This window comes from Argentina silus, assembly GCF_951799395.1.
Source record: "Argentina silus genome assembly, chromosome: 1".
Taxonomy (NCBI): Eukaryota; Metazoa; Chordata; class Actinopteri; order Argentiniformes; family Argentinidae; genus Argentina; species Argentina silus.
The window spans coordinates 9,896,459-9,920,962 of record NC_139655.1 but is presented as its reverse complement, the minus strand read 5'-3'; the positions used below and the strand labels follow the sequence as shown (position 1 = coordinate 9,920,962).

The 24,504-nt window shown below is 43.4% G+C and overlaps 1 protein-coding gene across 1 annotated transcript; it reads left to right on the top strand.

The window, feature by feature from the left end:
* Window positions 1-330: 330 nt before the first annotated feature.
* Window positions 331-22,145, top strand: ube3c (ubiquitin protein ligase E3C). Its single transcript, XM_083675252.1, has 24 exons — window positions 331-425; window positions 1,268-1,362; window positions 1,577-1,630; window positions 1,835-1,909; window positions 2,106-2,252; window positions 2,405-2,520; window positions 2,609-2,766; window positions 2,905-3,058; window positions 3,900-4,120; window positions 4,269-4,420; window positions 4,580-4,764; window positions 7,904-7,990; window positions 8,085-8,242; window positions 8,568-8,794; window positions 10,603-10,707; window positions 10,869-10,956; window positions 12,190-12,287; window positions 12,561-12,693; window positions 13,344-13,591; window positions 17,223-17,435; window positions 19,036-19,224; window positions 19,335-19,401; window positions 19,784-19,914; window positions 21,787-22,145. The coding sequence occupies exons 2-24, from the start codon at window positions 1,297-1,299 to the stop codon at window positions 21,955-21,957; spliced, it is 3,243 nt and encodes a 1,080-aa protein (XP_083531378.1). The 5' UTR covers window positions 331-425; window positions 1,268-1,296; the 3' UTR covers window positions 21,958-22,145.
* Window positions 22,146-24,504: the final 2,359 nt, after the last annotated feature.

Below are 24,504 nucleotides of genomic sequence, written 5' to 3'. Positions count from 1 at the left end.
CAGACATTCATCTTTCTAGCCAAATCTGGAAATGCAAATGACATCAATGTTCATTGCGTTGTGTTTATATTTGGGTCGTGAATAATGATAATGATCTAACATATGCCTTGAGGAACTACAGGTTACAGTTCTCTTTGCCAATACATTGCTCCAGACCCAGAACCAAATCATGAATACACTGATTGAGCAGAACCCAATGGGAGGACCATGAAGAATTTTGTTGACGTTGCATTTAACGAATAGGGTTTTAGAGGAGAAGCGAATGTCCAATCAGATTTCAATATTCTGAAGAGGCGGATGTACTCGTTTGTGTTGTGTTTCTGGAAAGAAGGGGAGAAGAAGGAAAAACGATACGTTTTTGTTTCATTATAGCACACAACTATTATATGCTCTTTCATTTCTGTTGCTCATTTCATTAATCAAAGGTAAAATAAGTTATAGTTCATGTATTGTTGAGTCTAAAAAGTGTATTGTGTTGAAACACAGATGTCAAAGTGGATAGCCAGAAAGACGACCTGCCCCCGTAAAGTTAGCTAGCCAGCTAACGTTGTTGGTTATGTGTCTGGCTTAGCTAGCTTGCTAACAACCAGTATTGCCAATACAGTGAGAGTCATGTAGCTACATTTGCGAACGAATAAAGTATCTAGATCGATTGTCTGCACATTTTATGCGATTAAGTTCCTCCAGTGGCCGTGGACTGACCGCTAAAAGCAATGTAAACACAGTTTGACAGCTGCTGAGTCATTAGCTAACCAAGCTAACTTAGCTAACGTTAGCTCTCTGTCATCCCATTTACTGTTGTGCAAGCTAGCCAGCTTGCTTCATGACAGCAGCCAGTGATTTTACCTGATAACGTACTGTTGTGGATAGAATAGTTGGTTAGCTAAATATCCAGTTTACTACATGTAATGTTATCTGTCCCCTTAGGAATCTAGCGTTAGTGATTGTAATGTTGCCAAAGCTTTTGTCTTTTTTGAATGATGAGAAGTAGCTGCTACAAATAGCTAGCTGCCTTTGTTGATGGAAAATGTTATTGTAGCAATCTGTTTTAGTTTTGACAAGACTTGAAAACCTTGAATCACTTACAGCAACAGTTACAACAGCATTAACAAGCTAGTTGATAACTATGGCTGTGTTTATTCAGGTGGTAGTGCTGGCTAAACATTGTTACATGTCTCAAGCTACCAGATGGCCACCCAGCAATTACATTTTTGGCTGGCCATGTCTTAGCTTCAGACTCCTTTGTTTCACTTTCTTTTTCACGTAGGATCACTCCTCAATGGGAAAAGTCTAACCATGTTTAGCTTTGAGGGAGATTTCAAAACAAGACCCAAGGTGTCACTTGGGGGAGCGAGTAAAAAGGTATGTGTACCATAAAATTGGAATATACACACACACACACCCCATGCTGTTTCCCCACGTATAGTTTGAAAATACAGGCTTCTCTTAATTTTTTTCATATAGGAAGTTTGCCTTACAATGCCAGACCATTCTGACTGCTGTATTGTAATTGCTACTGTGTGCGTTTTCTCTTTAATTTCCTCTGACATTCAAGCTAACATGCTTTGCCTTTCAGGAGGAAAAAGCATCTCTTCTACATCGCACACAAGAGGAAAGAAGGAAAAGAGAGGTAATGACATGAATTAAGTCCATTGTGTGAAAGAGCCTTGTGAATGTAAAATCATGGAGCTTTATGTGAATTGGCTAAAGTAATTTCTTTCTGATTGAGAAAGTCTAAACAAGTGATTTAGATTAGCCTAATGCTTGGAAGGAAGATGTGCACTGTCACCCTTCTGCAAACATTGCAATTAATGCCGTCCTGTCATTCTCTTAGGATGAAAGGAGAAGACTGAAGAATGCAATTATAATTCAGTCCTATATACGAGGGTACCATGACCGGAAACAGCAAGTATGTCCTCAAGCATTGCCCTCAAGTCCTAAATGCACTCACTTCATCATAGTTCCTTTTTCAGCACACTTTTGTCCTTGCTGGCACTACAATTCTTCATTGTAGTGTACACTATCGATGATCATCAATTCCTAACTGTTGCTATACTGCCCCACCTAACCCCTCTAATCATGTCCACGTGTTGACCTGGTTACAGTATGCCATCCAGAGGGGCAAGTTTGACCACTGTGTCTGCCAGGCACAACCAGGGGGTGGGCCGCCTGTCTCAGACAGTGCCAGCCTGAGCCTCCTAACAAGACAACTCTTATTTTTCTACAGACAGAGAGAGGACTCGCATAGATTGGTGAGGACCGTTGTATTTAATTGTGCTGTTTAGTAAGAACCAATTTTTTTTTTTACTGTGATGTATTAGTTTAAAACATAAAAGTGTCATTGCATCTGGCTGACCCTGATGTCATGCATTTGGAAATAACACATCTCTTTCTATTTCCACAGATATGGATGTGTCAGAACCTAGTGAAACATAACAGCCAGTTTGTGAAGCTGCTGGCAGGGCCTGAGAGGCAGACATGTTTGTTTCAGATCAAGAGGATGCTAGGCTTCTGCTGCAGGTACAGGGGCTGCCTCCTTAATGTGTGGATGAATGAATGAATGAATTAAATAAGCGGTCAATATTACACCTCTTCCTATCTCTCCTAGACTTCTGCAGACCTGCAAGGATGACAGTTTGAATGTTGCTGTTCCCATGAGGATGCTGGAGATCTTTTCTTCAGAGAGGACCTATCTTCCTGTCCTTCAAGATGTCAATTGTGTAGCATCGTTAATCGAGCAGATTTTGCACTATATGGTACAGAAAGGTAAGGTAGGACATGGCTTCTGTAGCAGTTCACTATGTGATCTTCATTTAACTTTTGCACAAATTGTGTAATTCCAATGTCCTTTTCCTTCTGTCTCCTCTCCTCACTTCTTCTCGCTCTCTCTTTCTCCTCTCTCAGGATACTACAGGTCGCTGTATATTCTAGTGAATCACAAGCTCCCTTCCAGTCTGGAGTATAGTGACTCTCCCTCTATCCCTCTGGCAAGCACACTGTTGGAGCACACGCTGAAGCCCCTGCACTTTACCTACTCCTCCTGCACAACAGGCGCAAGGTACAGCTGGAGAAGCCTCTGTACAGTCAAAAACACATACAATTTACACACCTAAAGGCCTTAACCAGAACAGACATCAAGACTTCTCAAAGTTTTACTTCCAAAGAACACATGAAAATCTTTCAGCATTATAGACTTCTGAGCACGTGGGAAAGACCACAGTTTGGAGGCGGGATAGGAATGTCTTTGTCTGTGGTGTTTGCTGTTAAAATTGTCCAGTAAACTGATAATACAAACTTCAGCACTGTTTGTCCTTCGAGTCGTCGGGGACATCGTAATTGATTCACCGAGCTGTTTACAACAAGCAATAAAAGTTACCCAGACTCGCTTACTTGACAGAGTGCAGAATATCAACTATTTGCCCTCAATTTGAGACATTCTTAATGACAAACGACATGGGGTTTCTTTTCTTTTTGAAGAAAGGCAGGGCAGGAGTGAGAACAACTTGTGTACACACTCCCTCTAACAGCTAATTATCTGACTGGGACCACCAGATGTGTGACTGACCAGTCAAAACAGCTCTGTTTGTCAAGACAATATTGGTCCACTTACAAAGCTGAAAGGAGGAGACACTTTTAGAACAACCTACTCTCTCAATAAAACTGTATTGTCTGTGTATGAGTAATGAGTTTGACAGCAAAACCTTCTAGAATCATCTCAATTCATATGCTTGCTTATATATATATATATTATTGTAAAGGTATTACCATGTATTACATATCAACTTATTATTCATCCATCTGACAGTGTTTGGATTGTGTGCCCCAGACATTTGTGTAATTATAATATTGCTCCCCCTCTCCCCCTCTCTTTCTCTCTCCCTTGTTTTCTCGTCACACAGGCAGTTTGTGTTTTCAGCCTTCACAGAGGAGTTTATCTCTGCACCCTTCACAGAGCAGATCTTTCACTTCTTCATCCCAGCGTTATCTGACCCACGCCTCTCCTTCCCATTCGAAGCCTTCCTTGGCTCCCTACAGGCCACCATAGGCTCCTCTGCTGCTGCCCAGAGCCAGGCGCCATGGCTGTTCTACTTTGTCCTTTCAGTTGGAGAAACCTGCTTAGGTACATCCTCTTGGGTGGTATACGAATCATGGCTTTGTGTGTGTTTGGGTTAAATTGCTCTTAGATGGCTGACTCAGGGTAATAGGGGATGTTTATAAAATGTGTGTGTGTATGTGTGTGTAATCATTGTTTGTGTGTGTGTTGGCAGGCAAGCTATCAGAGGAGGGCCTCCATCTGTACCTGCGAGCCCTGCAGACTCTGCTTCCCCTCCTCCCAGTGTCAGAGAGCAGCAGCAGGCCTGAGGTCCACAGTGACTCAGAGGATGAGGATGACACTGGCACCCATCCCAAATCCACACAGGTAACTAACTGTCAAACACGCAGGCAGTGCACAGAAACGACTTTCGCATATTCCATATTGACATGCCTTTTTCGACTTGAACTTATTTCAATGAAAAATATTAAATTGAGTGCTCTCTAACGGGACGATCTAAATGTTGTATTTCCTCGACCCCCTCAGGATGACAGGATATCAGTGCAGCTGATCACAGAGGAGTGTGTCCACAAGCTGGACACCAAGCAGCAGACCAATGCGCTGCTCAACCTGGTGTGGAGGGACTCTGCCAGCGAGGAGGTCTTCACCATGATGGCCTCCATCTGCCACACGCTCATGGTGCAGCACCGCATGATGGTTCCCAAAGTCAGGTCAGTAGCCCAGAGGGCTTATCTGTAAGCCCGTTACAACATGCTTCTTTGACCAAAGTAGAGTAGTGTTCGTTTGATTATTAGTCTTAGACATTTATAGAAACCTGATATTTGATCCTGCAACTTTTTGGGGGAGCTGAACAAAATGTATAACAGGATATACAGCAGACTAATCTTTATTTGCACAAAAGTGAAACTGGAGTATCTTCTTCATTTACGTGTCGTAAGCACTAATGTAAATAACGATGAAGCGAACCCCTTATCTGTCCTTTTAACCCACTGACGACGTTTTATGGCCGGCAGAGGAAGTAGGGATGTCAGGGAAGCTGTCACTCTTGGATGAGGGTTATTAGCTGTCTGTCTTAAGGCTCATTGCATTAGAGGCAGGATGTGAGGAGAGAGATGGGAGCTGCTGCAGCTGACTAAGGGGGCTCCTGGCTGGGCTTCACGGTAGACTGCCACCACCTGGTTAATGATTACTGGAGCTAAACGAACAGTCCACCTGTAGGCACTGCGTATGAGTGAGATTGTGAGTGTGTATCTCAGTGTGAGATCATTATGACACTCACGACAATGAAGCGTCCCTCTCACCCTTGCAGGACAAGGCAAATGTGGTCATTATCTAGTACAGGAGAGTATCACCTGTCTGGAGACATTTGGTCTGATCTCGTGTTTAGCAAGATTCCACAATGTTCTAGATTACATGAAAAATGGTATAGCCTCAAATTAGCTACCCCCCGCCCAAAAACAGAAAATGCTATCTGATAGATGCTTCAGTTTGCTTACCAAATCATTTGGTGGAATAGTTCCCTCCTTAGTATTTTTCTCCTCATTTTACAGCTTCCTCAGTCGTACGGCTTTTACCATAAATCCACCTCCTCGTCCTCCATCATTATCGGATATCTGTACAAAATAATTAGCTCACTGAGGAAGATTAATTACTGCAGAAGTGGACGGGATAGCTTTACAAGAGGCTAAGGGGAGCAAATTGCATCCCGGCCCTGATTTACTGCTTTAAGAAAAGAGAGGCTGCCCATTTGGCCCGACGGCTGGCGCATGCCTTTAATAAATATGAAAACGCTCTCCTCAGAAGTCAACTTATTTTATGATTTTAGTCCTGTATGTTATGTGTACTTTCATTGATTTGATTTAGATTAGTTTTGGTACAGCCTCAACTTTGTCTTTGTTGTTGGTAATATGGTGTAATTTCACTTTAATTGTGTTTGATGTCATTTCAGTCAGATTGGTTAGCCTTACCCAAAGTAGCACACTGTCGCTAACTGATGGTCAATGACAACTGTAAGTGCTAGCGAGCCTCTGTCCTTCATTTGTTTTTGCGCAGTTACGGTGATTGTGGAGTTTACGTGCGATAATTACACTTGAGCAATGCGAACATGGTGAATTAACAGTTCTCTTTACTCACGGGCCTTCATGAATTTAACAAGTCTACTGTTGTCTGGTTTTTGTCCCTAGATACAAAATATAGAAAATATGTTGGCCTACTTCAGAAAATCCATTTGTATACCTCGGTCGGTCGCCCTGAGGTTGATAAATGTCTTGTGTAGGCCTGAGCATCTAATATGTCTTAGTACATGGCTTTTGGTGTTGAATAAGCTGGATGAAAACCAAAGTAGCATGATTAATAAAGTCTGTTTTCTTTTTCATTGTTTTCTGTTTCTGCTGAAATGCATGTAACTAATTCTTTCATTACTCCCAAATAAAAATGATCTGAGTGTGATTTATCAAGGTCGTTTTTATGACACACACACACACACACACACACACACACACACACACACACACACACACACACGTAAACATACAACCCCTTTTGATGCCTTGACTGTGTTTATTAGTGCTTCATTCCGTGATTGAAATGGAGGTTTGGTTTCTAGCAAGCCGTAAATCACGGTGTCAGTCAGCATTTTAGTGCTTTGTTTCCCATTTCAATCAAACACCCGCACTGACTGTAAAGGACCAAAGCACTATGCCCAGTTCCCATCCTCTCTTGTTCTGACAGATGGGGGGGCTTGGCACAAACTATTTTTCAAAGATATTAAGTGTGCCACTCTCTTCACTTTGAAGGCTCATTTTCATTTCCTGCCTTTCAAATAATTTCTGATGCTCAAAGGTGAGAGATTGGACACCAATGACACCAGCGTTAGAATGTGTTTTTATGTGAAACACCATCCACTTCCATTCTTTCTCTCTCTCTCTCTCTGTCTCTCTCTCTCTCTCTCTGTTGACCTTACCTCTTCTCTTGTGAATCCCCTTCTAAAGGCAGGCATCCTTAAAGGTGTCATTACCATTGCTCTTTAGACAGAAGCCCATTATATGCAGTTTTTTTCCCCCTCAATTACAGCATTGGTGTTACCTGGTGTTAACCCTCTGTTTGGAGAAAAAAAGCACAGTCTATGAGGAGCGGTAAAGGAGCACACACACTCTCACACACTTGAACAAAGAGTAGCTTCACACCCCTGTGCCATGGGCCGCTGGGCTGGAGTGTGGGGGGGGGGGGGGGGGGATGATGATGAGGGCTTGCCCCCCCTCCCCCTCCTTAGTGTTATCATGTAATTCAGCCAGAGTGTGGAAGCATGCTGGCGCTCCGGGGTCACTGTGAGGGCCAGGTCTCTCCCCCTCTCTCCTCTATTGTCTCCCCCCATCGCCATTAACTTAAATGGGGCTCCTGCAGGAAGCTAGAGGGCTGTTTATGACCCAGGGCCCATATCCTTGCCAGCAACTAGTTTACTAATGGAAGGTGCCTCGCCTAAATAAAGCTTAATGGCTCGTTTAATCTTTTTTCGTCGCGCACAAGGAATAAGGGGAGAGAGAAAGGCCAAGAAATTCCTTGGGGGATACACTGGTCAACAGCTTTATTTTATTTTTTCTCCCTCTTTATGAGTGTCCTCTGGTTAATTGTGAAAAGTTAACAATCTCTGCTTAGAGGGCATGAAGGCAGAGAAAGACATGTACCGATATAGGCTACATTTACACACAGATGGATACATTTTCAAGTCAGACATAACTATTTAGTCCTCTTTGTATGCATACGTATCTGCAGTGGTTGGTCATTCAAATGAAAGGGTTCAATGTTTTTGTTGTTGACCTGTTGTCTATTTCTTTCTCTTGTTACCTCCAGGCTCCTGTACAGTTTAGCTTTTAATGCACGTTTCCTGAGACATCTGTGGCACTTGATAACGTCCATGACAACAAAAATTATCACTGGGTGAGTTGAGCTGGTCTGATAGATGTGTGTGCACCTTCGTGCCTGCATGCGCGAGACTCATACTCTTGTTCCCCTCCCTCATGTTCTCCCTCAGCTCCATGGTTAAGCTGCTACAGGTGATCTCGCGAGGCTCGCCCATGTCCCTGGAGGACTCCAACCGCATCATCCCCATCTTCTATCTCTTCAGCTCCCTCTTCAGTCACTCCCTCATCTCCGTACACGACAGCGAGTTCTTCGGCTACCCCATGGAAGGTAGGCCAGTCACAAACCTCCAAATCATCTGATCAAAGAGTAGTCAAGAGCATTTTGAGTTTTCTGATCCCCCCCCATAAAACAGACTTTTAACATTATATATCCATATATCCCAATTGCAAGGCTTTCTCATGATTTTGAATATCAGCATTTTATCTAATGGTCCTGTATCACCATCACCTTCAGCTTCACCCTCACATTGCCTCTGGAAAACATCCTAATGATAATGATCCTACTGTAATGCATTTCACATTTCACCCACCCAAAGTGGGACCCTGTTCTTTCCTGTGTGTAATGGATGATTAACACTACTACCCTTCGGCAGGCCAAAGCCAGTCCTCCATGATGCCCTTCACACTGGCAGAGCTGGTGACGCTGTCACGCTGCCTGAGGGACGCCTGCCTAGGCATTATCAAGCTGGCCTATCCCGAGACCAAGACGGAGCACCGCGAGGAGTACATGGCTGCCTTCCGTAGCGTGGGGGTCAAGACCAACACTGCAGTGCAGCAGCGCATCCAGGCCGAGCAGAAACGCTGGGTCCAGCTCTTCAAGGTGACACACATATACACACACACACACACACACACACACCCCTGCATGTCCTAGCGATGGCAAATTCTTCAGTCCGTCCCGTGGAGGCTTGCAACCTCACTTCCAGCAAGATTTTGTTTTTGAAAACAGTCTCATGCATTTTCAATATCCTCTATCATTTTATGGAATAATTTACTAGCTTTACTTCACTTCTTTTCTCATAACTATGATGAGCATTAGCAGGAATGTGTTTATCAGCAACAGCAGGTGTAATTCATACTAATACTTAAACCTATTATTTTTTTGACCATGTTAAGTATGTAGGACAAACAGAGCATCCATGCATGGACAGACTAAACCAGGCAGAGAGGAGTCATTGAGGACATTCAAAGGTTATTTACAGAGAGGAAATGAGGCAGATAACAACATTAGGTTAATTCACATGCTTTCTTTTCTCTCTACCTCCATCTCACTCCTCCTCTTCTCCCATCTCTCTCTCCCTGAAACAGTAATTAAGGGACTTTTGTTCTTGGCTGTGAGTCTTTGTGAGAGGGATCTGAAAGTGAACAGAGGTGTTCAGTGCATGGTGGTGTGTATGAACACAGCAGGATTTTCATAAAAGATCGGCGTAAACGCCTCCTGTCAGCTAAAATGACCCATTAAAGAAGTGGGAGCAGGGGAAATGCATTTTCCAAATTGAACGGCTGGATTTACAGTCGGTTTAACGCCGCTGACCCCTAACACGCTAATGTTTGGTTCGAGTCATCAGCCGTCCCTCCCCATCTTTTATCACCTCCATTGTCGAGCTATCTATTTAATTGAAAGAAGTTAATTGAATGAAAATGATCAACTAAGCTTGTATTAATATTGCTAATGGAACTTTCTTCTTGGCCATGTTTGGAGAGGGATGTCACGCCGGAGTTTGGGAAAGGCCCATTAAGGCTTGCACTTAACCCGATGGGCTAATCAAGGAATGCTTATTCATTCCCCGAGTCAGGGGGTAGTCCCGCTCCAAACCGATCGCCGCACTTTTTACAGCGTTTTGCACTTGCCATTATTACCAACTCCTGTCGTCGCCGATGATGGCTTAAGATTGATTTCAGTCCTATGAAAATGATGTGCTTTAAGGAGAACATTTATATTCAAACTATCTTGCCTGGTTATTATATGGAAATTCACTCACTGTGACGATGATGTGACTCAGAATATCTCCCCGAGCGAGTGTCTGGAATGCCTATGGAGTGAGCTGTTGGAAAGGGTAAGTAGAGGTGACGCAGCCAGTGCAGTGGAGTCTTCAGTGTGTTCTGTTTCACATTGTAACTGTAAGCAATTATCCTGTCATTACCTTTGTAGCTATGATTACAGTTAGCAGCTTATAACACTCATTCACAAACACTGGACTGTGAGACATGGGACAACCACAAATCTTACCTTGACCCTTCGCCTCTGAGAAGCACACAGAATCACAATGGTCATTCCCACAGATACGGTGTCTTTCACTCCCCATCCTATGGCTGACGTCAGCAGACTCTGCTGTAATTAACAGTGTTGGACATTGAGGGACGACTCAAGTCGTTTTTCTTTTATACAACCTATAAATGGCACACTAATGGCTCAACTCTTAAATTGCTTTTTTAAGAGACAGAAAGGCATCCTATTGTTTAGCCCCCACATGACTTTTGTGGTCTTTGTTTGGACACATATGACTACTGATACAATTTGGATTCCTGTTATTTATTCTATAGTTATTTTAATATGTGGGGTCAGAGAGAGGAGAGACTGATGCATTGTTGTTCTCAATGTGACACTGTGTGTGATGTATTTCACAGGTCATCACTAACTTGGTGAAGATGGTGAAGGCTCGTGACATCAGACGACCCTTTTGTCCAGTAGGTCATTGGCTCTCTGAAGAGGTCAACATCAGAGCAGATAAGGTAAGGTGCTCTCACTTCAGCCTCTTAATGTGCTACTCAGGCTTATCAATGATCTAGTTTACTCAGTCAGACTGGCTATGGATGTATGCCTATGACGTATATGTGTGGTAGTTAATACGTAATATGTTCCATGTTGAGTAACACTAATCGTCCTCCTCTAGGTGACTCAGCTGTATGTCCCCTCAGCCAGACACGTATGGAGGACACGCAGGATGGGACGCATCGGGCCCCTGCAGTCAACACTTGACGGTATAATGTAGCCCAATGAGAGAGAGAGAGAGAGAGAGAGAGAGAGAGAGATTCAAATGAGCCCCAGATAGCGCTGATGATCATTTAGATCACCACACTGCCGTCGAGATGGTGTGAACTTGAGCAGATAACAATGTATGATCTCCCTAACGCCACTCCAGCCCGTACGGGATATATTCAATTAGTGTGAATGTACTGATGAGCTCAGTCACATCTGGCTGTGTGTTTGTCTGCCCTTTTTTCATTTCCTTAAATGGACAGGCCCACCGGTGATAAATGGAAAACGTATTGACCACCTTGGGCCATATTTCTCCTCAAAGATGGAAACCTGATGGGGAAATGCAGATAGGATTGACTAATTGAGCAGAATAATTGAGCTCTAGTGGAGGGGAAGGGGGTGAATAGTGGTTTAACTCTGCTGTTGTGGCAGTTTTTTTTGTTTAAATGGTCTAAACCATGAGTTTAATACAAAACAAACGTCTGCTTAATGGAAATTGCCAGGCAGGTGGATGGGCAGCTCACAGTTGAGTTAATTAAAAGTGTGTGTGCTAGTGGAAGGGGGGGGGTGAGCACGATCGACCATGCTTTAATGACCCTCCTGTAAACGGGCAGCAGTCAGGGTGGATAGGGCCTAAAGGGCAGTCAGGGATGGCTGGGGGTAACAGTTAGGTAATGGGGTAGTAGTTAGGGGGGAGGGGTACCTAGAGAGTGGGGTAGCAGTTAGGGCAGGAGGGTAACAGTTGTTGGGGGGCAAGGGGGCGGTGGGGAAATTAAATGATGGCCATGGGCTTTGGATGGTATGGGGCTTTGGCTTATAAGCAACTTTAGGTGGGACTTTTGGGGGGAGTGTCTGTGTTATCTGGTCAGTGTTGGTCATTAGAAGGATATCTTTGTGAGTTTGAGTTCTGAGCTCTGGTAATGGAAGAGAGAAACGTGGCTAAATGCAGCCTGGTTGTACATTCACCAGACAGTGCTATCGCAGCAGAAACACATCCGTCCACAGTGTGGACATGAAAACCCAACATGGAGCTGCATTGGCCTTTTGTGGATGGATGAAATAATGGGTTAATTGAGACATGGATGAATGGATAGATGACTAGTTGGAGGACCCAACTGATGAATGGTATGATAGGATAGTGTGGATAGATGGTTTAATGGATGAAGTAAAGAAAGATGGATACACATATGTTGAAGAGCATTGAGATGTAAAATTTTTCTTGCGGTACTTTCCAGTTGGTATGGAGCCTCCCCAGCTTTCTGTGTCTGAGGAGAGACATCTGGCCATCCTAACAGAGCTGCCCTTCGTTGTGCCCTTTGAGGAGCGAGTGAAGGTACTCCACATCTCATCCTATGTCCTGGTACCATTACCCTTTGGTAGTAGTCTGTTTTACCTATCATCATACATCGCTTAGAAACCCATAGAAGATTTAAAAATCAACACTTTTATATGATCTTCATATAGAAAAAAATCTAAGAACACATAACAATCGTTAAGTGCACTTAGATTATTGTTCTCTATGATAACTACTATATGAGCACCAGAGATTTCCTGCTAAGGTGATTATAGGGAGTCTTGTCATTAACTGTTGGTCCCTCTCCTGAAGATCTTCCAACGGCTGATCTATGCAGACAAGCGGGACGTGCAGGGCGACGGGCCGTTCCTGGACGGCATCAATGTCACCATCAGAAGGAACTACATCTATGAGGACGCCTACGACAAGCTCTCTCCAGAGAACGGTAAAGTACATGCACAGGGGCTGTATGGGTTGCACTTGGTGAAACCCAGACAGTATTTATCTTCTTTGTGTGTTCCATAAAATCGAAGATATTGAAGTTCAGGTTCCAGACTATATTAGAGATGGAGGTTAGCTTTCTCAGCAGTCTGAACTATTGAATTTCAGTAAAGCATAATTGTGATCACGATTATTATAATGGATCGTATAAAAGCGGAAATCAATTATTTTAAGTCACCTCTTATTGTGTTTGAATTTGAAAGAGCACTTTTGTCAGGGCAGTATGATTAAAAAGAGTAGTAGGACCCTGCCTTAGAAGCCTGAAGACGTGATCTATATCATTTATGTGTTTTTATAAGTTATAGCTGCTCTGATTTATCACCACACATTAATTATGCTGAAACCTGACCTCTTTTATGTGGATGGATTTGAATATTCCTCAGGTCAAGGAAATGCTGCCTAACAAGATTTTTTGGGGGGGATATTTTCCTTTCCACCAATACATTCTTAGTTTTTTTGTATTGTAGATGAGATTTTGTCACATGTAAATGTGCCTTTTTGTCTTATGAAAAGAGGACTTATCATGTGTATTTGATATTAAAAATAGATACAATGTATTAAACTAAATTCCCCTTCCCGGTCTCCTGTATCCAGAGCCTGATCTGAAGAAAAGGATCCGGGTGCACCTGCTAAACGCCCACGGTCTGGACGAGGCAGGCATCGACGGTGGGGGCATCTTCAGGGAGTTTCTCAACGAGCTCCTCAAGTCTGGCTTCAATCCCAACCAGGGCTTCTTTAAGACCACCAATGACAGCCTGCTGTACCCCAGCCCCACAGCAGAGATGCTGATGGGAGACTCTTTTGCCAGACACTATTACTTCCTGGGCAGGATTCTAGGAAAGGTAACAGACTTCTCTGATTTGAAGCCTGGTAGAAAGTCAATATAGATGAATGTGTCTTACCAGTGTTTGTTTATAGCCAATGCAATATAGTCAATGTCAAGGCTGTCCCCACACAATATTAGAATGGAACATCATTCTTGAATGCTTGAGATATTGGTCAGACATGAAACACACTTCATTGTCCATTAAGATACTGAATTATGTAAGCTACCTGAAAGCTACAGAAACTAGCATTTGCAATGCCATGATTTGATGGTGATGATGTCTCCTGTGAAATCTGACCAGCATCACTATCATCTGTTATCTTAGTAAGTGGGTTGTCCCCTGCCCCCTAGTGGTCTGTTTTGGGCACAGGCATGGTGTCACAGATGTGCCCCAGACACCAGAAGGTCATCTGTGATGGATCAGAGGTCACTAGTCACTACCAGTGTATGTAACACTAGTCTATGTCATTGGCTGACCGACAATATCAGGGAGCACAAGTGGATTCAACATAACTTTTTGGTTGTTTGTTTACTTGACTACGTATGAAACCAAAGTGTTTTGCTGTCCTTTGCGAAAAGCAAATGATGACAGGTGTTTTGTTTTGGTCCAAGAAAGTGACGAGGTGTAATGAAATCACAATCCAGTTGTTCTAAACAAGGTAACATTTGTAAAGACAAACAACTTGAACCTGGAGCTTGTACAAGGCATAGTTGACTTAATTAACCCCATATGTAATCTGTTGATGGCATTGTTTTGCTGCCCCCTCCCCCGTTGATAGCACTATTTATTAGAGCCTAATGTTTTTAAATCTTCCTTAATGCATGTGCTAGTGATTGTTTATCGTGATGCCTTGCCTGCTGCGGGGTCATCTCAACCGGAGAAGAATTACCTCATGACAAGCGGTCGCCTCTCAATTAGGGCTTCCATTAGCCGATGATTCCTGCCTCTTGTTTGTGTAGTGATTGCATTTGGCCAGCGCTAAATCAGCTAGCCCCCACGGACAGGACATAAATAAGCGGTCAAAGCATGTGGTAATAGCATTTTGATCTGTTTTACAGTCAGGAGCATCTAAGCCTCTCTCTCTCTCTCTCTCTCTCTCTCTCTCTCTCTCTCTCTCTCTCTCTCTCTCTCTCTCTGAGATGGTCCAGTCCACTTATCAGAGAACCATAACTCCTCTACCTCTCTCTATATTCATCCACTGTGAGAAATGGCTAGTCAGCTGCTAGCACGCTCTCCCCGCTCTCTATCCAGCTAATGGTTCAGGCAATTAAGGTGGGGGGAAATTAATTAGAATTTGACTTTCAATTAACCCTACCTTAAGTTCCTCTTTCTCCATAAATACGTGTGGAGTGGCCATTTGAGTGGTGTATTGATATTTATTTAGTGCTGTTATTACCTGCATCCCGGATAAAGGGAACAGTTATAGATTAGGATTGCATCACTGGTGTGGTGACGTGCGGTACACACGCTAGGCCTTATGGGACACAGGAGATTAATATGGGTAATTAATGGTCGAGGCGTGCCATTGTTGCTGGGGTGATGTATTACAGCCAGGAGTGGCTTGTCTGGGGTACTCAATGAAATGGGATTGAACATCGGAATATGGGCCTGCCATTCTTCTGCCTCATTTGTCTGCCCAACTGACAAGTATGCAAACACAACCACAATAACTTCCATTTGTATCCCCCAACCCCCCCCCCCCCCCCCCAATACCGTAGGTCTATAATAATAGAGTGTTAGAGCTGATTGAAGGCTCAACATAGTATGAAGACTGTATTCCCTCTTCTGTGTCCAAATTAACAGTCCTCTATCGTGGCATTCTGGCCCCTCAAACCATTGTTCTACTCCTGGCCTGGACATGGTGTTGTTCTTCTATGCTCTCCACACTTTTCGTTTGGACATTGAATACCTCAAGGTTTCCTGATAGCAGTTTCACTGTCTTGCATTGTCACTGTCCCGCCTGACTTCCATTTACTTTCAGCAGTGACGTGTGGAGCCAGATGCCAACCACCTCTATAACACAACACCCCCCCCCCCCCCCCCCCACACACAACCGTCTGAAACATCTCCCCTGCTCCTTCATAATACACATCACTTAAAAAGCCACCAGTAGCCCGTACCTGCCCCTTCAAACTGTCTGGGTGTCTGAAGTTTTTTGTTTTTCATCCCCCACCCCTCCTCCATCCCTCCTCTATCCATCCACCCGTCTGTCCGCTGCAGTGCCTTTCCACATTGATCTCCTCTGACTAAAAGTTCCCTTTAGAGGTGTCTGGGGTTGAACCCCTGATTGATAGTGATGCGTTTGAAAGGCATTATATTTTTATTGATTCTTAATGTTGTAAATTAAGGAATTTATTTGGCAGCTAACAGAAGGCACCTGCGATGTTGTTGCCGTTTATTCTCCTGATGGTGCTACGATCTGCTTTAATTGCGTTGCCACGGCACTCACTTATATTAAAAGGCCCAGGCCATAATTAATCCTTTTTAGCCCCAGTCATTTTGGCACAATTTCTGGCAATAAACAGTCATAAATAAAGGGCCATTGAAAAATATGCTACAGGTTTTTTCCATATACTTATTGCTACCTCTTCCCGACACTGGTGTTATTGATAGGTTTCAAGGGGGCAGGCGGCCCATATGGTCTGGAATGAAGACCGGCATGAGAAATGCTAAGTGGATTATTTTGCATAAAAAATAGACTGTGTTTGAAGTTGCGCAATTAACCTGTGTTTAGAAAATAGCCCTGATTTATGCCTGTGTGTGTGTTTAAGATGCATACATTATGGAAATTCCCTAGATTTATAATCCATTTAGCTGATGTGGTCAGGGTTTTTAGTGCAATCATTTATAAAGACCTGTATATTTTAATGCCTCCAACGGGCCCTTTTTAGGACTATTCCAGTACATTAGCTTTAGGTTTTATGAATCACCTGCCTGCCCATGGTTCTTAATGGCGTTTAAGGTCAAGGTCAGAATTGTCATTTATAAAGTTTGAGGCGGGTGAATTTGAGGCCTGTATGTTTTAGATAGATTGGCCCTTGTGTTCTGTGTTGTGCTCTTGGGCTGATGTTAACAGATTAAGTATCTTAACGCTTTAGTCTTTGATATCGGGCGTGTCAGGGTTATAATCTTAGGTAATGTGTTGCATAAAGGTTTTTAATTGAAACTTATTAACTTCCATATTAGCACTTCTATAGCAAAGATGGCTCACCAATATACTTTATTGTTATTTGATGTTTGATGTCACAGTTTGGCTTATTATTATAATATTATGATGACTTCATTCTATTTTGCAAAACAGTATGGCAACCAAAGCAATAAACAGATGACAGGCGTATTTATTTTTTTATGCCAAATACCATATATTACCATATTCTTTATACCATATTTTGTTAATTAATACTGTTCTGTATGCTCTCTGTTGATATAATGTCTGACCACCACAAATTCAAGGGGCAGATAAAGACTGGGATTGAATGACTAAAGTAGGAGGAGATATATTTAGTCAGTAAGTGGATGATGCTGGTAACCCCTTTCTGTGCTACTGTACATGGATGTATGTCACAAAGTATCTCTGGTTTTGTCTTGTTTTCCAGGTAGACATATATTCTATGAGTTGTATTTGATTGGTGTTATTTTTCCCCAGGCCCTCTATGAGAACATGCTGGTGGAGCTGCCCTTTGCCAGTTTCTTTCTTTCCAAGCTGCTGGGCACCAGTGCAGACGTGGACATCCATCACCTGGCCTCCCTGGACCCGGAGATGTACCGCAACCTGCTCTTCCTCAAGAGCTACGAAGACGACGTGGAGGACCTGGGCCTCAACTTCACTGTGGTCAACAACGATCTGGGAGAGGCACAGGTGTGGGGTGTGTGTGTGTGTGTGTTTTGGTGGGGGTGGGATGAGTGAGATTACTCACCACCTGTACGTGAACTCTCTATGCTGCTCCCTCACTGCACTACTGGTCTCTGTCACCTCTTTCTCTTAGAATATATCATATCACTCTTTAACTGACTCATTCAGTCTGGCACTCTCTCTCTGTCTCCTTTTCTCTCCCTTTTCTCTGTATCGCTGTTCTCCCCCCATCTCTATGGGCCGTCTGTGAGGCGTTAATAATTCATTTCCCTGTGTCCCTGTATGTGTCTGTATTTTGCGGTGAGAGAGATAAAGCACGTCGCTGCTCTCGCCCTGAGTGCTGCCGTGCTGCAGGGAATAGAACACCTCTGTTGACCATTCCACCAACCTGGACGTCGGCAATTATCTCAGAACACGCCTGACGGGCGCGACTTTCTGCTCTTTGGCACGTCCGCCAGTAAGCCAAGGCCGCGTTGACAAGAGAAAGAGCCTATTGACTGTGGCCGGTGGCCTGTCCCCCTGCAGACTCACCCTCGACCTGTAGCCCCTGTTTGTTCAGGGCCTAGCTACTCTTATTAGCTCCTCTTTAAACAGGCTTCAACGGTGGCCTTACAATGAGGCCCATGGTTGCAAATAGGGCACCGCAAATACGATAGGGAAAACAATTTGTGAAAGATTAGGCACACACACGGGAGCAGTCTGCCCCACATATGCCCTCGGGAGATAGCCAAAGTAAACAAGATAACGACAATAATTCTCTGACATTAGCACATAATCAGAATAGGAAAAAAAAACACACAAAATGACTTGTCAGAAAGTGGACCTCCATGCAATAAGGGAAACATAAGGAGCTGTATAAATAATTTTTTCAAAAATGTATTATTTCAAATCATTGAAGTGATATTTACTGAGACTTTACAAAGTGAACAGATAAGAAGATGCATTCTCTAGAAATTCATGAACCCTTGCTTGTAAATGTGTCTTTTAGTCACAAAACCTCATCAATGATTTAGATGTCCTGGATTATTTCACCATGATTGGAATGTGCCTTAACTCCTCCAAGACCATTAAATTAACACACACATCCCCCTGGATGGATATAGATTAGGTTTGATGCACATTTGAGCCAATGCTAAACACTCTAAAGCTAATGAAACAAGCTGGCTGAAGAACTCTGCCAAATGTTAATGGACCAGCTGTTCATGGGTCCTACCAAAGCCAGGAACATGGAACTGTTCCTTACCTTGCACACACACCCTCTCGGTGCCCAGCCGTACCACACTAGGATCCCAGACCCAGGGTAGAGAGTTCTCCCCTAGCTTCACCCCTATCCTTGTCCCTCACACACACTCCCTGTGTCTTCACCCTTCAGAGAGCTTGTCAGTGTCGTGCTGAGATACGGTTCTCGTGACTGATATTACATGATCTACTTAACTTTGAATTTTGCAGCGAGTAAAACTCCTGTTGACACTTGACTCCGCTACGCTTGAAGGATTGCTAAAGTAATACACTAAGTAAGGAGTGACTTCAGGGTGACATATGCCAGGTTTCTTGCCTGACTGAGTACTGCGTGGAAGCTAAATGCTTGTCTCTGCCTTTCTTCCAGGTGGTTGAGCTGAAGCCGGGGGGGAAGGACATCCCAGTGTCCACAGCCAACCGAATAGCATACATCCATTTAGTGGCCGATTACCGCCTGAACAAACAGATCAGGCCCCACTGCCTGGCCTTCAGACAGGGCCTGGCCAACGTAGTCAACCTGGAGTGGCTGCGCATGTTTGACCAGCAAGAGATACAGGTAACGTGCGTGCGCATAAACACTAAACAAGATGGATGGATTAACATGTACACATCAGAAGCATTACATTTCTAATCTTAATTCAGCAAACTAATACTTTTTCACCCCAGGTGCTGATATCTGGAGCTCATGTGCCCATATGCCTTGACGACCTGAAGAAGTTTACAAACTATTCAGGTATGACTTATAACAACAATAACCTGACTGCCATTGATGAAAATTGTATCAAAGTGAATACTCTGTTGTCTACATATCATAAATCAGGAGTAATCACAGACGAACAGTAAACCTAGTACACAGTCATGGGGATTTCCATTAAGCTAACCGTCAAGCTGAACATCTGTGAAAGTCACCTCTCCTACCCAACCGCATGGGCCAGATGTCCTACTTATGGTAGAGCTCTCGAGTGAAAGAATAGCATGTGGTTTAAATGGTATGACTTAAACAGCATGATCAATGGGTATTGGATGTAAGCATAGAACGTTGGTGACAGTTGGTGCTTCTGTTTAATAAAACATGATCTGGTACTGTGTTGATATTGGTCTCATCTTTCCTCCAGGTGGTTACACTGCCACTCACCCTGTCATAACGATCTTCTGGGAGGTGGTGGAGAGCTTCACTGATGAGGAGAAGCGCCAGTTGCTCAAGTTTGTCACCAGTTGTTCCAGGCCTCCACTCCTGGGCTTCAAGGTGAGGGTTGACGAAAAGTTCAACCTGCCTGTTTTTTTTCTTCCTCTTTCTGCTATTATAGAGACTATGTTGGTTGTAGCTGGCACTATCGGGACGCTAACCAAAGAACCAGACAGGGAGTGTTCATTGTTAATCGGCATGTAATGAAAATACCTGGGCCGATAACGTCCTCAAATGATCATTTTCAAATTATGTGGTGATAATACTGGAGCCTTGGCTCCTCCTCCTACAGTACATGCTTTATAGTTCACAACCTCCTCCTGTGTCAGAACTCCATTGGAGGCCTTTGCCCAGTCCCTTTGGGTGTGGGCTCAGTCCGCATCATGTGCTAGATAAATATTGCAGTTTCAGAGGCAATGGCATGGTGAACCTTTGCACTGTTGCCTCCTTTTTGACTTTAGTGAGTGTAAATGTTTAGTTACACTCTATGACGTTGTCAGACCACATAGTGTAGGACAGAGTACAACCCCAAAATATTTATGGAAAGAAAAAAAAAAAACTAAAACATGGCAAACGTTACATTCTTACTAACTGGTTGCCTCTTCAGGCAAGATTTAGAACTTGGTGGAAAATGGTGGGATTGCATTTATCCTTGCACCATTGCTGTATCATCAGCTGACAATTTTCCCAATAGAGAGCCACTTCACTTTTCCTAATTGCTTGATTTAGAGGGACACTAAAGCGGTTTAAAATAGAAAAAAGAAAGTGCTGCAGAAATCCATTAGGAATTTTATATGCCTTACTTAGTATAACCAGAGGCCATAATTGTCATATGATCGGTTTTACTACTGTTTATTACCCTCGTTAGTTAAGAATACTTAAGTGCTCTTTTTCATAGAGAGGATCCAGAACTCACCTAAAATCTCCCTAGGTGGCTCAGACATAGGCCCAAGAGTTCCTCTCATTTAATGAATTTGACTTTGGGGTGTGTATGAATGCGCTCCCACCTCCCTCCTTCCTCCTTGGGCTGGAGAGGGTGGTAATTTGTGGGGGAGCGGCCCCTGACCCGGCCCTCGGCTCGCGCCAGCTCAGCCTTAATTAGCTGCCGTTAAACGACCCAGGATTCATTAGAGGAGAAATGGCTCTGTCAGGAGGAACCATTTAAAAAAGATGATGGAAACCCTTTTTTTTTCTCAAAATGATCGCTCCTGTAATGACACTTTCTCAATAAGCAATGATAGTTTAATACGGTAATTGTCAGAAAAATGGGATCATTATGGCGAAGCCCCCCCAGAACCATTTAACCAGGCTGGTACAGGCGCTGAACCCCACACACCACTTACACATGCGCGCACAAACCCATCCACACATACCTACCCACACATCCACCCACCCTCATCTTAGCAGGATGAATAGACGACAGAGCGTCTGTAGTGTAGCTGTGGAGCAGTTTCTCCAGGATTGTGATGGAGGTGGTCAATGTCGTAGCCTGATGATGGCGGTGGTGATGAGGTGGCGGCTTCATTTCTTCTAAGTTCCATTTGAAAAGTGCCAGATAGACAACATGAAATCATCATTCCCTCAGTCGCTCATCCTAAGGGTCACATAGTGGGGAAATGTCACACTCAGTATCCCTCAAACGTTGCGCTTTTTAAAAAAAATGTATACCCTTGTATCAGCTTAACGTTAAATGTCAGTCTTTTCACATTTATTCCCTAATGTAGCTTGACATTCATTGCTTGATTAGAATTGCCAGGGATATGATGACTGTCAATGACATCAGATGATGCATGTCTCTCTCTGTCTGTCCTTCTGTTATTGTACCTGTGTAACTGTACTTCACTGTGGGTGTGTCTGAGTGTACTGTCTGCCTGAGGCCCTATGTTGATCTCTGTTTAGCATGGCTCTCCCCATCTCTGTCCCTGTGTGTAGGAGCTGTACCCAGCCTTCTGCATCCACAATGGGGGGAGTGACCTGGAGCGGCTGCCCACAGCCAGCACCTGCATGAACCTGCTCAAGCTGCCCGAGTTCCTCGACGAGCACCTGATGAGGAACAAGCTGCTGTACGCCATCGAGTCCTCTGCCGGGTTCGAGCTCAGCTGAGGGGGCGTCTTGTCCCTGCATCCACGGACTCAAGGGCCAGGGCGGGTCGGTCAGAGAGAGACTGTCTGCTGGGAGAGAGAGACGGGAGTAAGAGGAACGCAATGCACTGACATGGCTCACTCACTGTGTGTGTGGAACAGAGAGAAACTGGGTGAAAGGATCGTCACCCTGAGACTGATGGGGGGGGGGGGGGGGGGGCAAGGGGAAAAGAGCAACGTTTTTATTCTTTTGGTTTTAAATAACTTAATGTGTATACAAACAACAAAATACAGATAAGAACAGTGACAGTAGAATCTCATGGCTGTTTTTAAGACTTGTATTTCATTTGCAAAAAAAAAAGAAAAAAACAGAACATGCTCCGTGAGTGTCCATGCAACGCAGTTTACCCTCCAACAGAGCATATAGTGAAATAAAAAGAAAATGGCAACAACAGAGTATATTCACCAAAGATTGCAGTCAGTGGCGTTTTAGGATGAGAGAGGAACAGGCAATATATGAGGAGGGAGGAGGGGGGGGGGGACAAGACTACAGCACTCTAGCCACCTCTCTGTCTCAAGGGCTTTGGGGGCCAGGATGTCAAATAGAACAATGCATTTTCAAGCAGAAGTCATCAAACTCATTTTTGTTTTGTGATTTCTGTTATGGTTATTATTATTATTGATGGTAATAATAATTATGATCTCTGATTTCCAGACGATAAACATGCAAATGGTTTTTGGCTGGCTACTGTGTGGATTTTTCAAGGTGAAGGCAAAAGTACGGAATGGGATTATACTATTGATTATATATGATGATTATGGATTTGTGAATATGTATATGTTTACACCTACTCTTGTACGATTCCCTTATTCAGTATTTGTACAGGTTGCTTTTCTCTTTTCTTCTTCTCTCCTGTGTTTCGAATGAAGTCTTGTGTTCTCACACACTCACTAAAGTGAACAATCTACAGTATGTGCCCTGCACTGTGCACCTATGGAGCAACAACTGTGTCAAGTTGATAAGGCTGGTGATACCTTATATCCATGTACCAACAGAGTGAAAAAAGAGTGGCTGAATATGATTAAATACCTTTTTTTTGCATTGAAGTTCTGTGAGTATGTTTTGTGGCCTGTGATTTACAGTAAGGACCTGGACATAAAACATGGTGCTTTGTGGGAAATCTCCTCCTGAGTTTTATGGCCTCTGACATATAATTAAAAAAACATCCAGTTAAGAAACACGGACCAGAAGTATTCTGGCATGAGATGCATTATCCGGCTGGGCAAAAATTAAGATTGTGTGCGTGGGTCGTCATAAATCTACCAACACCCTGATGCAGTTCGGCCGAGGATATATATATTTTTTTAATCTATATATTTTTTTATATCCCTCTTTGGACCGTTTCCACCCTTCCCTCTCCATAATACCCCTCCCCCCCAATCCAGACCCTGTGCATCCCCTGTCAGGCCAGGGGGGACTCAAAGTGGTAATTGGGTCTTAAAAACCTGACTTGTCTGGCTGAAATGAGGGATTCATCTCAATTACAGGGAGATTTATTTAGGCCTATTACCTTGTGATGGATTATAAGTTACAATTTATAACTGACAAACTTAATGCAGGTGGTTATAAATCATTACATGTGCAAGATATAGGCTATTTAAGATTGTCCAAAGGCCATATAAAAGGGTTATTGAAGTTTTTAATCTCTTTCATTTTATTGAAGAAGACAAAATTAACATTCATTTGAAGGGTTGTAATTCATCAGAAGGCCTTAATAAACCAACCATCCAGCCCAAACCAAAAAAAAGTATGCATCTGGTTCAATGCAGTTTGAATAATCTCTCTTTTTAGGACATTGTTAGCTAATTTAAATGGATCTCTTTATGCCCCATGTCTCGTCTATACTACCATTAGGACACTTTGGGTTTTGTGGTTTATTAAACATTCATGCCATCGTGTGGTCAATTGAGGTTAGGCCTACTTACGGGGGGAAATAGGCGCATGGATTGACAGGTTGATAACCTACCTCCGGGCGGTTTCCATGACACAGATTAGGCCTTCTTCTGGGCTAAAGAAAAGAAAGTTAGGCCTATTTCGAAAGGATCACTATTTTCATGCGACATTTCGTCAAAGTAAAACAAATACCAGAGAATGGCTACAATAGACCTTTCACGTCTACACATCGTAAAATTACCATATTGACAGTTTACACACCGCATTCATTTTTGGGACTGTTCATGCTGTGCTCTCTGTGCCTGAGTTACCAGCGCGACTAAGCATGTCCACACATGAAGAAGGAGTGTCTCGCATACCTGTTTTTTTCCCCCATTAACCCTCTCAAATGCCTAAATCTGTTTTAAGATATTGAGTTGATCAGAAGACCTAATCATGAATTAGTCTCTATTACAGTCCATGTTCTGATTCTCTTTTCTTTGGGTCCTGACCGATGAGACTTAGATATTGACCGCCTCTACGTCGCTATCATTTTCATTGAGACTGGCACCGCCGACGGCCTTGTCGGTAATCCTCATAGGCTATAGAGTAAAAATGGAATACAAGCCTATACCC